General features: G+C 36.0%; 2 protein-coding genes across 3 annotated transcripts; one reads left to right on the plus strand and one right to left on the minus strand.

Annotated features, from left to right (window-relative positions):
• Positions 1-57: 57 nt before the first annotated feature.
• LOC111495194 (ATP-dependent Clp protease adapter protein CLPS1, chloroplastic-like) lies at positions 58-2,983 on the minus strand. Its single transcript, XM_023145123.1, has 3 exons — positions 2,800-2,983; positions 602-749; positions 58-501 (listed from the first exon to the last, which is right to left on the minus strand). The coding sequence occupies exons 1-3, from the start codon at positions 2,957-2,959 to the stop codon at positions 240-242; spliced, it is 570 nt and encodes a 189-aa protein (XP_023000891.1). The 5' UTR covers positions 2,960-2,983; the 3' UTR covers positions 58-239.
• Positions 2,984-4,760: 1,777 nt separating this feature from the next.
• On the plus strand, positions 4,761-10,191 carry LOC111495192 (lipase member N). 2 transcript variants are annotated; one of them, XM_023145121.1, is made up of 10 exons: positions 4,761-5,093; positions 5,761-5,934; positions 7,003-7,152; positions 7,303-7,396; positions 7,545-7,819; positions 7,920-7,988; positions 8,073-8,129; positions 8,502-8,554; positions 8,695-8,770; positions 8,910-10,191. In XM_023145121.1, exons 1-10 carry the CDS (start codon positions 5,050-5,052, stop codon positions 9,859-9,861), a joined length of 1,944 nt encoding a protein of 647 aa, XP_023000889.1. In that variant the 5' UTR covers positions 4,761-5,049; the 3' UTR covers positions 9,862-10,191. The 2 variants fall into 2 exon arrangements, with proteins under 2 accessions (XP_023000889.1, XP_023000888.1); XM_023145120.1 differs by having other exon boundaries at positions 7,003-7,396.
• Positions 10,192-16,835: the final 6,644 nt, after the last annotated feature.

Raw genomic sequence — 16,835 nt, forward strand, 5'->3', positions numbered from 1 at the left:
AACCACATGGAAGTCAAGTAAAAACAAGTCAACTGAAAAGGAAGATGTGTTTGTGTGTACAACTCATAAAATAACTAAAGTGAACATGGTATTCATAAATTGAAGTTTATTTGTTTATGAAGTATCTCTATATATGTACATAGGTGCAGCTTGCAAATTGTAGCAGTTGAGGGCATGCAATTTTAATATGGCTGATAACTAAGGGGTGAAAAGAGTACATTACATGGTCTGTTTCCTATTCAACAACCATCACTTGCAGGCTCGATTGAACTTTGAAGACCATTGCCTCGTAGCTGCATGCAGTGATCTTCTGCGTCCACTTGAGCGCAGACAATTACCACTGACATACCATTGTGATGTGCCTCCTGCATTATGTTGACTGCATTGTCAAGGGTCATTCCAGGGATCACCTTCATCAGAACTTGCACGACATATTCCCGCTTGTTGTAATTGTCATTATGTAGCAACACTTGGTACGGCGGAGCGATTTTCCTTGATTTTCTGAAGATGAAAATTATGTTCTAAGCTAAGCCTTCTCCAATGCATACACATCTTTAGTTGCTTATACGTGACATACATTCAAATGAAAACTGTTTTGTACCTAACATCAAACTCGGATTCACGGCCAGGTGTTGTCTTCTCTATTGTTGGCTTGTCCAACAACCCCCCACCTCTTCCAAGCGCAGCAACTGATAACATCATTAAGATGCTCCGGTGTCTACATGGTTTATGAAAATAGTATTTATCCCCTAAGAAAAACATAGAAAATATAAATGAGTAATATTGTATGAAGATGTCAGGTAAGTTCCAACATAAAATAAAATGAACAGCCACCACACCTATGCAGGTCGAAAAAAGTACAATAATTAGGAAAATTGCAACTCAAAGCTGTGCCTCAGATTCATGTGAGCTCATCTATTATTAGATATATTCCCAAGTGTTCACTTTTTGGCCATGTGTTATAAGCAAGAAGTTCTTAACTAAATGAAGCCCAGGCTCTAAACTCGACTAATCTCAGTTAATGAACCATTAAAGTTTAAAAGTCACCATCAATTTTTTTTTAATGAATCACCAAACTTACATTGAAAAAGAAAAGGAATACACGGCCATACAAGCCCATAAAAGACGAAGGCAACCTAAAGGAAAGGCTTCCAATTAAACAAGATAATACCAAGCTAATCTTTCCCAAAATAATAATAATAATAAAATTTTGTAATCGAAACCCACCAGGAAACGTGAGACCAAGCAAAGGACTAAACATCCTAGCCTTTATTTATCTCAAACAAAAAATTTTAAGGTTTTTTTAGAGTGTATAAGGAGGATCTAAACATCCTAGCATTTATTTCGTATCATGAACTTTTTGCATAGAGAAACCCATTTGGTTGATTCACCCGGTACTATCCTTAAAAGACTCATTTCAAAGAAAGTTGTCTGAGACACTCGTCTCAGAACGCTCGCCCTCACTGTGACACACACATGTGCCACAGGGTAGCTCGCTTAGGCCACAAAGCTTATGGGTGGTAGAGAGTTGATACTATGCCACCCAGTACATTTTGAGGCATTTCCAATCTTCATCGGATAGACATCATTTTGACGAACGGTCAAACGGTCTTTTGGAGCGTCCGTCCGGTGTAGGATTGATACCAAATTTAGTGAGCATTCATATTTCATATGGACAAACTTGGCTCTAGAACCGCATGCCCAAATTCCATTCAGAACCTCGACTTTCTAGGTTAAGGCATGGGGCCCTACCCGGCCTTCAACAAGGGCCCTTATCTTGTTTTATTCCTCGTCTTCTTTTCAATGCCCACTCTATGTGGTGTGTTAGATGATACACCGTCCTCCTCCGGCGCATTATGACACTCATCTAGGCCCCGTGTGGCCAAATGGGCACCACTTGAGGGTCGTCACTTTACTTGTCGTAACGTGAGGGTCACAACCTACTCTCTTTAGGGTAAGGTTGTGACACTCTGCTTCTAACGGAAGCCATTTGCTAAGTAGCAATTCTAATAGGTTCTAGTAAATTCTGGAACTTATAAATTGTCTCAGGATTCTCTGCAAGTATGTGGATAAAAATAAAAGAAAACGATGCAGACGGTTAGGCTGTTGTTATGGTAGCTAAACTATACCCTTTCCTGTTCATTTTGATCATCCAATTCTAAATATTCTACTAGGTCATTGAGCTTTCTTGCTAGTTTTGTTGATCCCAACATTTTGAGATATTAATTCACCATGATAGAAATGTGGAAATGTTAGCATGAAATATTTACTAGATGCTAGGGTTTAGCCATTTTTTTTTTTCCCCTAATAACAGGGGAAGTTCACTCATTACATTATGGTGGTAACCCACCTCACTAATTCTAGTTAGGTTTTGCCCACTCCAAATCCAACTCAAGAAGAAACTACAGATTTTTAGTTATGAACTTTTTATACTACTGCACCGTTCACACACACAAACAAAAAGCTTCAGATCTACCTCTGAACTTTAATTTGGTTTCATTTGTTGCTTTCCTTCATAATGCAACAGTAAAATTCATACAAACAGGAAAATTATCATTCTACATGCAGATGGTCAGATTTTCCCGGTTAATAATTTTTATTCTTCCCATTAAGCAGCCAAAAGCTTCTGTCTCCATAAATCCAGGAATTATGCAAATGTTCAACAGCAAACCGAAATTTCTCAAAAACCTTTCCTCCAACTTTAGGATTAAGGACAAAGAACCCACAGCCGAAAAGAACTACGGACAAATTGAATAGCGAAGAAAATTAGGAGGAACAAATTCGTAGAAATCTGAATACCTGACCTGGTCGGATTGAAGAAATGGTAGGGTGAAATAGATACTCGACCGCAAATTGCAGCTTCCATTGCCCCTTCTCGAAGAACTGTTGAGGGATGAAGAGTGATCTGGTGCAGCAGGTTCACAGAAAATTGCAAACGAGATTCGACTGCGTGGCTCATTTGCCGACGCGTGGATTCTCTCTTCGCTGTACGATTGTCTCGCGATTTTTCCTGGAGGGAAATTATCCCTCGCCTCAGCCATACATGCTTTTACGACGTCGTTTCGCCAATCGTCCAAACTTCTTCCCGTTGAACCTGAACGATGGATTTTAATTTTATAATAATATCAATTTGTTCCTTTAAAGTGGAAATAAACTCAAAATTAATTCAAATTTTAGAATGTCACAAATTAATTAATTTAGAGATTTCATGATAATTTTATTTTAAAACAACTAAATGTGGTAATCAAATATGTAGCAGCAAAATTTATTAAATTTGAATGATTTATTATATACTCATATTTTTCTATTTATTTAAAAAATGATTGGGTGACAATTTTTGTTCGTAATTGAAGATTTTTAGGGTAGGTTTATTTCATTTAGTTGATTTAAACCTAACTTCAAACGAAATTAAATGAAAATAGTTACAATAAATTAGGATGAAAAAATTATTTGATCCGACTTAATCGACTTTTATATATATATAGTATTGTGTGGCTTTCTATGAATTAAATTTTGAAGACTTTGACAACCTTCCACAAATTAAATGAAGAAAACAATTAAAAGCTTTCCTTGCAAAAAAAGAAAAAGAAAAAAAATGTCAATAACCTAAAAGTCAACTTCTTGATTTAGAAACTAAGTTCATAGTTACCACTCATTATATTTAAATGGGCAAGTTCATTATGAGGAGAAATAAATAAATAATTCAAATGAATAGGTTCATATTATAATCAGAGAAATAAATAAATTATTTATAATGGAATAAAAATAAATTTAATTTGACATATGTTCTAACTCAAACCCTCTAAAACAATTTAAATATATATTAGAGAAAAAAATATTTATTATCATTTAAAACGTTGATTGTTCGAACCCTACTTTATAGTTATTGAACTTAACAACAAAAAATTAACAATCTCTTAATCAAGTATGTGAATTTAAACGTAAATTATGAAGTTTTGATAGATAGTAATTATTTTTTAATTAAATAATTTAGTGATGACTTACATTATTACTATTATTGTTTATACTACCCAAAAAAATTGAGTTAATTAATAAATTATCTTAATTATCCATAGTTTTTTTAGATCAAAGGTTTAAATTCTGTCAAGGAACCAAATTAAATACTACATAATATTTATTTTATTAAAAAAAATATTTTTGACCTCCGAATTTCGAAGTTATTTAATCTAATTTAATAGTTAAATTTTTATGATAAATATATTAAAAATCAGTATTGGTTTTTCCTTGTAATTATTAGGTAAGATATATAAATATTTTATAAACAAATGAAAAATTGTTCTTTTGAAAAAAAAATCAAATGAAAATTAGTCAACCCTTGTTTTTCAACGGTTGTCTGAACCGTTATTTAACAGATTTTAAGTGTTTTAATATTATTGGATAATTATATAAAATAGCTCCTCACCTTTAATCGTCTGATATTTTTTTTAATGCTGAATTTCATTGAAAAAAGAATTTAATTAGGCCCTTTAAAAAAGAGTTAAATTTTGTAAAAATAACATTTATATCATAAAATTGTTATTTATTAATATCCAATTTTGTCGATAACATTTATTAGTAAAGAAGAAAATTCGAAAAAAATCGAGCCATACAGATGTGTTCTGGCCCCACCAGAATGGACGGTGAAGATTAGGCCGAAAGCACGTGTGTCAAAGACTGAATGGAGAGAATCCACGTCAGAAAGACGTGTAATTCAAATCCGAAACGGAAGGGCCACGTTAGCTTTTCCCTCTTCAGAGAGTTCCCACGCGCGCCCTTACCTGACACAGTCACCGGCCTAAGGCAAGAATAACCGACTTCCATTTACGTCAAGAATCGCCGTTGTTTTTTCTTTCGGAATATTCAAGTCCGATAATTTCTGTCTCTCTCTCTTTTTCTATTTCCTAATTTTGTTCTTCAGGTTTTCCGCTTCTTTCTGCGATTTGTTGCCTGAATTTGCGCCTCCATTTGGGTCTGGATATTGTTTATCTCTCTCTTTCTCCGTTTCCGTAATTTTTTTCGGATCGGGAAGAGATTGAAGAACCTTAATAAATGATTCAACGATTTGTTGACGATGTGCTTGCTGTTACCAAAGAGTGAGTCTTCTTCTTCCTTCCCCTTCCCAGTTGATCAAGTTTTTTTAACCTGAAACGGGGGATTTGATTTTATTGTTTTTTTGTGGGAATTTAGTTTTTGGCGGATGATGATGTGTGTTGTTCTCTCAGCTGATCACGCGCTGGAATTTGTTCTAAATTTATATAACAATCGAGCCAGAATTTTTTGATGATCTCACCTCATTGTTTTTGAAGCGAATTTAGGAAACTAATTAGTGCAAGTTAGTTGCGTAATAGATCTGGATTTGGATATGGATGCCTCTTTTGAATGCTCCAATCGCTTAATGAAATTGGTGCTGTTTAACTTGAGGAGCTGTTTCGGATTTTATTGAATCGTGCCATAGGCTTGTAGAATCTTTTTTCCTATTTGTTCCTCTTGTTCTTTCATCCATCTTAATTCCGTGCTTTCCGTCTGTATTTTTGTTTCAATGGAGAAATGGCAACTGTTTTTTATTGCTAATGCTTTCTTTTTTAACTTTCTCGTGGCCAATTTTAATCTGTAGGTGCATTTTTAACTTGCGTCTAAGAACTTCGTTCTGTTTGTCTACTTCGATTTATTTCCGTACAGGTGTTCATGTTTCTAACTAGTTGAGCTTATCTCCTTGAAGAAGTAACTTCTTTCCTTCTTGTATGTATATTTCTAGTGCAGGTCGGTGAAGACATTCACGTACGAGTCCTTGAATAATGTTGTGAGGCTGATCAATGGATTATCTGCACTTCTGCTGACTCTTTTACCAGGGAGGGGTTCGGTACTCGAAGGTGTTCATGGCTGGGAGCTCAGACCAACCTTTCGGGGGCCTCGTTTTCCTCGTTGGATGGAAAAGTATGTCCAATGACCTGAATTCTATGATGGTATAGGGTGTCCAGAATAATCCTTTAGAATCGATTTCAAGGCATGATTTTTATAAGTCCACGTTTTTACCCCACTAGGAAATTACCTGGTTATTATGATTTTCACAATTTTGACATATTTGGAAAACTTGGTTTGTTCTTTCAGTGATGAGAATAAGAATTATCATTATCATTTTTCATTTAATCATAACTCAAAAATATTTTAATCAATCTTTTATCACACTTCTTAATCTGTTTTTCTGTGGAGAAAATTTGAGATACTAATTTTAAAGTTTACATTCATGGTATAGTTGAGAGGGTTTTCTGCTATTCATTCATTCATACATGCATGGGAAAAAAATCGTCTCTAATCTAGTAGGCGTATTGCTCTAGTCAATATAGATGTAAGGCTAGAAATCAATTTTTTTTCTTCATATTTGCGTGAAATCAAGTTCGCTGAAGGCAATGATGGAGCATGAAGTTTGGAATAGTATCATTAATACATGAATCCACAATTGCACATTGTGTTAGTGGGAAAAAATGATGTCCTCTATAATTCACTGTTCCTGAAGATTAAAAAAAAGGAAAGAAAAAAACAAGACTGCGTTATTGGGTTCACCTCTTTGCAACATAACTGTTGGCCACTCCACCTTCCAGCATGATTTTTTGCTGGTATCCTGGTACCCTGAAAAGAGCCTTTCTACCCTCATGTCTGGTAGACTTTATGTTCTCCGTATAACTAGGTAGCTTTATGAGTTTACAAAGTCACTTAAGCGATTGTGACTTTAGTTATATGATAACGTAGGAAATAGAAGTAGAATTCCTCAAGGTTATAAAAGTGCCCTTTTTCCTGACATTAAGTGCACAAATTCCAAAACGGTGGCTTTCATTTTCTATAATTTAAGCTGGCTTCTTCGGATGGAATGGCTGTTTCCTTTTCTTTTATCCCTCTGGTAGTTTGAATTGCCATTGATATAGAGGACATGCATCACATTGTGTTTTTATGGTATTTTAGTTAATAAGTAGTTGACATATGTATATTTTTTCCTGTGGTACATAGTGGTGTGTCATCCTTCAACCAGTTCATTCACGAACTTTCTGTGGACTCTGATGATTCAAGCTTAGATTATTCCTCTGGGGAGGAAGATGGTATTGGAAATGAATATCCTGCAACACCATCATCTCAGAGTTCACGAGGCTCCAGGTCCAGGTCTGGTTTTCATGTCAAGAATGTTTGGCACTGGACAGAAAGGATCAGAAGTATCTTTCTTTGGATTCTTTTGCCTGCCAAGTTCCTTTTGGGGATTCCATTTCGAACTTTTCACTTCTTTTTTATTAAATGGTCTGGGTCCTCATCCAGCCCTGGAAGTCCCTGGCCCTCAATTAAGCGAGTGCACAGCCATAAGGAGCACGTTGTTCATAGCACCACTGATCGGAGACGTGGAGTTATTGAGGTTTCTCTCTAACATCTACTAGTAGCTTCTGGTTCTCCCATCCTTAACTTCACTTATTTCTTAGAAGTGTTGTTCTAAAACACCTAGATATGCTTTAATTGGCCTGACTTCTATTTATTAATTTCTCTTTGCTTTACATGTAAATTAGGACCTTCATCTTGCAAGTGAAATCTTTATCGAATCTGCTTTTGAGATGGTCCATAAGGCTGCACATTTTATCCTCTCACCATTAGACACCATTAGAACTTTGTTCAGATGGCTTTGGTCTTGGAGCAGTTGTGAGAGAGATCACGATGCAGATGTCATCGTGCCCACAGCTACCCTTGGAGATGATGATCCTGTGCCTAGTGAAAGGACCTACACTTTTCATCAGTCACTGAATACCGATGCTAGAACGTGCCAAGATGTTATTACAGAACTTGGGTAAGATCAGTGCTGGTAACTTCTCATTTTATTCTGGACTTTGGGTTCAGCATGAAGCTGTTGGTTTCTCATGTTTGTTTGGTCTTTCTTCCTATCTTAGGTATCCATATGAAGCTATTCGTGTTGTGACTAATGATGGATATGTTCTTCTTCTGGAAAGAATACCCAGGTACAATACTAGTTAATTTATTTTTGCCTACTTCAATTTTTTGTCCAAATGTTTTGTGGTTAATGCTTGCACTGTGATTTGCAGGCGTGATGCACGTAAAGTTCTTTATCTGCAGCATGGAATATTTGATTCTTCAATGGGGTGAGGGTTCCTCCCCCATTTCTCGCCAGTTTCTGTTTCACAGTTGTCATAGGCTGTTAGTTTAATCTTGTGTGTAGGATAGATAGGGAATATATTATGACTTCATGCTGCTTTGGCTATGGTCCATGACATCCTTGAATTTAAAGATCTGTATGATGGTAACACCAAAGTACATCTCAAGGATTATTTCACATATAACTTAGCACACCACATATACCCACACACGTACGTACAAACACATGCATGGAGCATAATGACAAGGTTGGATTCAATAACTGTTTAGGTTGGATGGGTAGGGAATTACACTGTAGCATACTTCTGTTATTGATCTACATCCGTTCTCTAACTGTACTAGTTCTTTTGTCTAACTAGTTGGGTGTCCAACGGGGTTGTTGGTTCGCCAGCCTTTGCAGCTTTTGACCAAGGTACTTGCGTTTGCTTCAGAAGTTCAAGCCTACTCAATGAGGCTGTGTTTATCCTCCTCTTCCTCTCTCTCTCTCTCTCTCTCTCTCTCTTTTTTTTTTAGCAAGTTTTTAACAATTTAAAATACTAATAATTATTGCAGGGTATGATGTTTATCTTGGCAATTTCCGTGGCTTGGTCTCTAGAGAACATGTTGATAAGAATATATCTTCAAGACAGTAAGTCTGCGTTTTTCACTTTTTCATGTATCTACATTTAATTTAACAGCTAATCCCTAATCGAGGGCTAATATCATGGAGGCTTTCATCATGTGCCCCTGTGGATGTCATTCGCTGGCTGATTTTGTAAACTATCCAGGTACTGGAAATATTCCATAAATGAACATGCCATGGAGGATATTCCAGCGATGATTGAAAAAATTCATGAAGTTAAAACTTCTGAATTGAAGCTCAGCCAACCTGAACTTGCAGAAGAAACTGATAGTGACCAGCCATTCAAGCTTTGTGCACTGTGCCACAGCATGGGAGGTGCTGCTATGTTGATGTATGTTATTACACGGAGGATTGAAGAGAAACCACATAGATTATCTAGATTGGTCTTACTATCTCCTGCTGGTTTCCACGACGATGCCCCATTTATTTTCACTGTGATTGAGAATCTCTTGCTCCTGTTATCTCCACTTTTAGCTCCATTTGTGCCTGGCTTGTACATACCAACCAGATTTTTCCGTATGCTTCTCAACAAGTTGGCTCGCGATTTCCATCACTATCCTGCTGTTGGAGGTTTGGTTCAAACTGTGGTGAGTTACTTTTTAGGTGGGGACAGTTCAAATTGGGTTGGAGTTCTGGGAATTCCACACTATAACATGAATGATATGCCCGGAGTTTCATTTCGAGTAGGTCTCCATCTTGCTCAGATGAAGCATGCCAAGAAATTTAGAATGTTCGATTATGGAAATGCATCCCTGAACATGGAAGCTTATGGATCACCGGAGCCACTGGACTTGGGTGAATACTTCGGGCTTTTTGATATCCCTGTAGATTTAGTTGCTGGACGTAAGGACCAGGTAATAAGACCAACCATGGTGAAAAGGTACTACAAAATGATGAAAGATGCTGGTGTTGATGTATCATTCAACGAATTTGAATATGCTCATCTGGACTTCACTTTCTCGCACCGTGAGGAGCTCTTGGCTTATGTAATGTCTCGTCTACTTCTGGTCGGTGAGCCTGGATCGAAACCGAAACTGAAGCTGAAGCCCTCTCAGAAAGTACCAAAACTGAGACGAAATGACAAGCTTGACGGCTAGCCTTACACAGAACACCACTAGAACCCACTCTCGAAGTTCTAGCATGTGGCAATAGGAGCATATGGATAAATATAATGGATCTATAGGAGTTGGGTCGTGTAAATGTATCTATAGAGTTGGGAACATGGTTTGTATATTTTCAGTCAAGTGTAACCACATCATGGATTTTGATCAATCGTCCGGTCGAAATTTTTCGTAAGGAACGAATTGAAGGTGATCTTATCTGGAACTTGATGTTTTTGAATTGTGCGCTTTATGGAAGACCATACACTTGTGAGACATGTAGCCTTGTAAACTTAAATATATATAGAGGATTTGTTCATAGTTGAAGTTGGAATAGAAGGCATCAATGGAACACAGTGTGGATGCCATAATCTGCAGCGTGGTTATTTCTCGTGTTCCTCAGAATCAAAATCGTTTCTTTTATAATATATTAGAAAGATCGAAATCATATTTCTCCCAACAAAGAAACTTGTAGAGAAGGTTCCGAATTCCAAGCTTAAGGTGAGGAACTAGCAAAAATTCCGTGGACTTCAAAAAAAAAAACGAAAAAGATAACAGCTGAAACATTCCTTATATTCCTACTACTGTTGGTTTGTCTTTTTATTGCAGATGGTTCAATGACTTATCTGAGCTTCTGTTGAAGGAATTTTTGTTGTTTAATATGGATCAGACTGGCGGATGCTGTTCAAGAATATAGAAATGACAAGAGGTAGTTGCCCATTGTCCTTTTAGCTTTGGAATGATTGCGTTTTCAACTTCTTTGAGTTTATACGGTATAGAAATTGAAAGTGTACGAACTTGCCTCATCTTCTTTCCAATTTGGACGAAATGGTTGAATGATCTTGTGTGTATCAACTCTATTTGGTTTTGTGGTGGTGGTTCTATTTTTCGTGCTGTGGGTGAGTGACGTGAAAACTTCTGTGCAGTTCTTGCTTGGACATTTTTTTAACCACCATTTATGCAATTGGTCTTGCCATGATTCTCTTGAATTTACTTTCACTTTCACTTGTACTGACCAGTGGCCATGCATTTTTCCTTCTCTCAATCATTTTATGTGCAACACCAGAATAAGACATAGTTTATGGCCCGTGGTTGTCTGATAAGTACTTGATTTTGGTTTGTTGGCTCAAATTGTACGAAAATATCTTTACTTCTTCAATTCTATGTCTCAAGAGACTTGCCCATCATCAACAAAAAGATGACATGATGTCTTTAAAGATGAGAATTTCTTTGGTGAAATAAGAGGATGGAAAGACTAAATGAAAGGGATTCGAGTGAGAGATTAGAGAAACAAGCAGAGACACAGTCACAGTGTTAGGGACAAATCTCTATAATAATAAGATATGTTCACTTTAAGCATAGCTACTTCCCGTAAAGCTTAGAGATAATTGCTTTTAGTTAGATTCATCTCTCTCTCTTCCCTTCCTTACTCATTGTAAAACTTTGTTCCCACTCTTACATCCTCATTCCACCAGAAAATCTTTCCTTCTACTCACCCTTGACCACATACCCGTGTATGAAGTTCTTTAGCTAACCTTTTCCTTTGCTTTTTAATAAAAATCATTTTATGATCTATAGTCTGCAAGCGCAAACAATGCTGTTCTTTTCTCTCTCATATTGAAAAAATATAGGTGTCATAAAAAGAATCAGTTTCATGTTTTTCTTAGGCTAAGCTAATTATCTTTTCCTGTTTCTGAGGGTTGAGCTTGAGGTTTCCTTAGCTTCTAGTTTTCACAAACGCAGCAATTTAATCTTCAACTGTAGAAGGAACTGCTAAATCGTTCTTGGGAACAAACTTCTGTTGGGAACTTTAACGAAGTTTTGACACGGTAGAGTGATTTGAAGAACACTGAACGCTCACTCCTCTCTTCTCGTGGTCCTTTCGCCTTTCCCCTCCAGTTGGACGCTCTAACCACTGTTTCCATCTTCCACACATACAGTTCTTCTTGTCTTTGGCCGAAGATGAGGGATCCGAATACTGATATTAGAAACACCCCTTTGTAGAAAATTTAATTTGGATACTTCCTCGGACTAGCCACCATTTTAGGAGAAGGGGTGTTGATTGATTCGAATTTCGTGTGTTTAGATCCCAATTTTCAAGGTGTTTGAGTTTGAATACGGTTGCTCTATGTTCAAACATTGATAAAGGGAGATGGGATTTACTCAAAATTTCATTTTGAGGTTGATTTCGTTCAAGCTACTGTTTTGCGTTTTTCTGGAAAGAGAGTCGTCGTAAAATCCCCACTAGTTTTCTGTGTTAGCAAGGGTGAGGTGAGCGATGTTTTTTTATTTGGGGGGGTGGTTGGAGTAAATTTTTGGACGATAATTATGACTTAAAGCTATGTGAAATATTAGCCGTTACAGTGAGTTAATAAACCACTTTACTTCTGTTTTCAAGTTGTGGCTGGACTTGGAGTGTACACAAAGAACTCAAGAGTTTGTGGTGGGGGTGCCTTAAAGCATCCATGGTCTAGGTGGCATCCTAAAATTTCATTGCTCAATGTCCATAAACATTATTTTATATTTAGACATAATTCTTGAATGAGCCTGAGCTGTTCTCTTGTTGTATTGCATGCAAAAGATGGAAGGTTGGTGCATTGTATTTGTTCATCATAAAAGAGTGTCTGAGACCAAACTGGGATGATCGTGAAGATGGGTTCAAACTTGAGATTGTTCCTATCAAATTTTACATGCTATTTTGAAAAAAACAAGACGACAGTATAGTAACAGAGCCAGTGTAGATTGTAGGAATTAAAGGAACTTAGAACTTACACTTCATGGGGCATAGAATTACAGAATGTTTTCTCATTGAAAAGTATTATTTACAATGACGATTTGTTCTTTACCATTAATGTTTGTTGTGGTAGCCACTTATGTTTTCTCCAAGTTCAGATAAGCCTTTTTTGTATGTGGACCAAAAGCTTAGCTTTCAAATATGGACCAAGGAAATATCAGAGGATTGGGCGATGGTTGGATGAGAATCCTCGATCCAAAAGAAAAGCTATATAATCATGATTTATGATTTCAACTTTATCCTAAAGTTACTGAATTTAGTAAAAGATTTCAAATTTCTGTATCTTACCAGGCATGAGCTGGATGAGTCAACGACTGTGTCGGGCTGCCTAGTTTCAAGTTCCCTTTCAATTCATGTCAGGTGCGTTGTGTCCTCCTCTCACTCCACACATTTTCCCCCGGTTTATCAGCACATGAACTAGAATTGGAATTATGCTCACAGGTCTAATCCGATTGACTTGTCATCAAACACATAAGCACAAAAGAAAAGAGAAAAGTAGTCCACCCCTTTATTTGCTGACTCCATTTCTAGATATTTGAACGATTTAAAAAGGCAGGCAATTTTAGAACCGCATATAGTATCCATGAAGAATTTGAGGCAGAGATTGCAGTTTAGTTGTATATGGACCGACAGAAATAGTGGCACTAATTTAACATGGTCATGAAGTTTAGAGTTTCTAAAACCACACATGTAATCTAAGGTTGTCCTCCTTGTCAGACATATGCCATGCCCTCCCCCCCTGAACTTCACGTGTATGTCCTCATTTTCACGTGTACAATGTCTTCAATATGGCTTTTGCCTTTTAAGACAAAGTTACTCGGTAGTCTGGGGGACCCCCCCACCCCTACCTTTCCCTTCGTTATTTTGGTCCTTCCTCTTTCTTGTGGAATCTGTCTTAGGAACATCTTGGCTTCCTCACCTTCCTTACGACTACCTCTCTGAGAAAAAGGAAGAAAAAGCTGAGAAACTTTCTTCCTTTCACTCAGCGAACAGTTCTGTGATTGAGCGAGTTATTTAATTTTAATGGGACCAAAAGCGCCTCACAGATTATCAAAGATCAGATTTATTTATTTTTTTATAATATTCCTTTTTAGCATTATTCATCTCTGGTGGATTGTTGGTTTTTAATTAGAAAATAGCAAGTTGATGGGACCCTGGTCTTATTTGCCGCCTGATAAGTCATGGCCTTTGATTTTTGGATCTTGGGGGTTGGTCCAAGTTTAAGCTGATCCCATCCATCTTTCCCTTTAAGAACATCCATATGTTTCTCAGAGATTTTTCCATGCCAAGTATGAACAAGGACTGTTAAAGTGAATGAAGCTACTTTTAATCACTGGAAGGTAGACGAAGAGGGGAAACTGAAGAAGATATGAAGATGAAAGCAGGTTCTAGAATTGAGAATTCCAAGACAAAATCCTCATGTAAAGAAGCTGCGGGATTTGTACAAGAAGGAAAAGGTAGGCTGTATATATTTGGTAGATGTGTTGCTATGCTTCTTTGCTGGCATGATTGAATCAATCATCTATATGAATCCCTCATTCATCTGCTCTTGTTAGTGATCTTTGGTCTCCTTTTTGTTCCCTCTCGATCAATCTGTACATTTTACTGATATCTTTTAATACGAAGGCTGCTAGGCTGCTGATTACAATCTAACAGCCCAAGTTCATTATTGGCAAATATTGTACTTTTTGGACTTTTCTTCCTGAGCTTCTCTTTAAAGTTTTAAAACGTGTCTGCTAGGAAAAAATTTTCATATCTTTATATGAAATGTTTTGTTTCCTCTCGACCAATGTAGGATCTCACATACAATATCTTCATATCGAGAATGAGACTTGATTTTCATTATTATGTAATAATTGCGACCATATTATGGATATTGGATCATTGGGATGATTAATGAAATCAAGCTGACAACTTTTAAAAATATGTTTAAATTGGTAAGTTTAATAATCTAAGATTGGGTAAGTTCTTTCTTTTTTTTCAAACCGTGGGCCTGCATATTCTCGTTTGGGCTCAGTTCCCTCGAGACCCAAATCCAAAATTGCGTTGGTTATGTGTATATATAAACACACATTCATTTACATTTCCATTAGTAAAGAACATTTATTAATCTATAATTAACAATCTTTTAAGTGCTTTCAACACCTCTAAGAGAAGATGCAGGTCTTCTCGAGAGTCTTGTCGTCAGGCCCCTACTCTAATTAAAAGAATAAAAGACGAGCACTAGAATGAGAAAGACTTATAGATTCATGAGACTGAACAAACACACTCAAAAGTACTATGAGAGATATCAGTAGGGATGCAAAGCTGAAGCTAGAGCATTCCTTATTCACTTGTCGGGTTGAATATTCACTCTTCAAAGCTTCAAAGTTTTTACTTTTATATAGTACATTACTTTTTTACATGAGTACAATTTGACTGACCATGAGATCGAAGTTGAAACTCTCTCGGAGGGATATATATAATTGTTAATGGTTACAAATACATAATAAAAAAAAATAAAAAAAATTCCAAGGACCATCTTTTTCTCTGAAAGAGACGTACCGTGAAACCATTATTTGATGGAGATAAAACCCCACCAAGGCCCCTAGCCATAGTTTCACTCATACTCCCACGTGTTAAGCACAATAAAAATGAGCATACTTTTTTTCCCCCTCTTTTCCCTTTGGATCATTTTCTTCAATAATTTCCGCAAAAAAAAAAAAATAATAATAATAACAATAATAAAATAACCACATAAATATTGTTTATTCTCATTAAATTATTATTATTTAAAAAAAAAAAGAAAAAAAAAAGGAAAGGAATTGAGCTTGGTAGCTCATTCAATGAACAGACAATAAAGGCAATTAACAACCCAGCTTCCTTTTTTCTTTCAACATTTTCCAATTGATTTTCTTTAAAAAAAATCATGTAAAATCATTTTTCTTTTTCCATAAAGTTTGGATTATACTAAAAATGAAAATAATAATAATAATAAAAGAAGTAATATTATAATATGAAGATGACATAGAGTACCAAGAAGATAGCATCATTTGTGGAAAGAACATAATATTGTGGAAACTTTCATGTCTTTTCAAGGCCAATTGAGCCCCCCCCGCCCCACCAAAAAAGAACCATTTTCATTTGAAAAAAAAAAAAAAGACAACCAAATCAGATATAAAACAATCCCCGTGACATTGACATGTCATCAAAGCCCGGATAAATTAATGATCTCAAAAGATAAAAGATCAATGGAGAGTTATAAATAAGCAATATCGAATATTCAATTAGAACATACCAACCGAGATGGAATATGAATCCATTGAGAAAATCTGAGTATAACCCTCATAAATAAACAGTCAAAACATCTTATTTCTTAATACAATTTGATCGATTCAAGTAGTTTTCAATGACATTGTCACGGGTTTGAATAAAAAAAAAAAATGGAATTAAAGTACATAAAATGATGTAGAGATGAATTGATGGGTTGATAATGAGTCGACTGTCACAAATTTTGTACACATATTATTCAGCTCACCTTATCTTTAGGAGTTATCCTTTATGAAAGTAACCCTAAAACACAAAATTTGTACTTAGACAGCTAGGCTTTGCATTATCTTGTCAGTACAAACCAGTCAGTTTCAGCCCTAGCTCAGTACTACACACACAAATAAACTAATAATAATAATAAAAAAAAAGAGTGGATAAGTGGGTTGGGAGAGAGAAGGAGGTGGACATGTAAAAATGGAATAAAAAAGACAACTTTTTTTAGTGAAGAAAATGAGTTTATAAATAGTTAAGTTAATGATTACAAAATAGAATTTTAAAAAAAAATTAAATGATATTCTCGACCCGATAACTCGAAAATACTCATCAATCCGATTCAACCCATATGGTTTGGGTTCCAATAATACAAGAATCAACACGTGAATTCTCAATCTTTTCTATATGGTATCTCCTATCTTAACTTTTATCTTCGATATGTATCTTCCAACGTATAAAATTATTTGATCAAATTTTGTGATTCCCTCGAAACGTTTTGGCCCTGTCGATCAAATGACATCTGAACTCAAAAGTTTATACGAGACATAAATCATTACAAAATCAAAATTATATCTCAACCCCACTTTACCCAAATAAGATTGTTCCCAAATAAGTTAACAATCACAAAATTAACGATAACGAAGAAAAAAGCAAA

This window comes from Cucurbita maxima, unplaced genomic scaffold (genome assembly GCF_002738345.1).
Source record: "Cucurbita maxima cultivar Rimu unplaced genomic scaffold, Cmax_1.0 Cma_Scf00021, whole genome shotgun sequence".
Classification (NCBI taxonomy): Eukaryota; Viridiplantae; Streptophyta; class Magnoliopsida; order Cucurbitales; family Cucurbitaceae; genus Cucurbita; species Cucurbita maxima.

Coding starts and splice junctions, on each gene's coding strand:
- LOC111495192 (XM_023145120.1), top strand. CDS start 5,050: ATGATTCAACGATTTGTTGACGATGTGCTTGCTGTTACCAAAGA. Junction 8,130..8,501: donor ATATTTGATTCTTCAATGGG/GTGAGGGTTCCT, acceptor TTGTCTAACTAG/TTGGGTGTCCAACGGGGTTG. Junction 8,555..8,694: donor CTTTGCAGCTTTTGACCAAG/GTACTTGCGTTT, acceptor TAATTATTGCAG/GGTATGATGTTTATCTTGGC.
- LOC111495194 (XM_023145123.1), bottom strand. CDS start 2,959: ATGAGCCACGCAGTCGAATCTCGTTTGCAATTTTCTGTGAACCTGCTG. Junction 750..2,799: donor CTTCAATCCGACCAGGTCAG/GTATTCAGATTT, acceptor TGTTTTTCTTAG/GGGATAAATACTATTTTCAT. Junction 502..601: donor GAATCCGAGTTTGATGTTAG/GTACAAAACAGT, acceptor TTTCATCTTCAG/AAAATCAAGGAAAATCGCTC.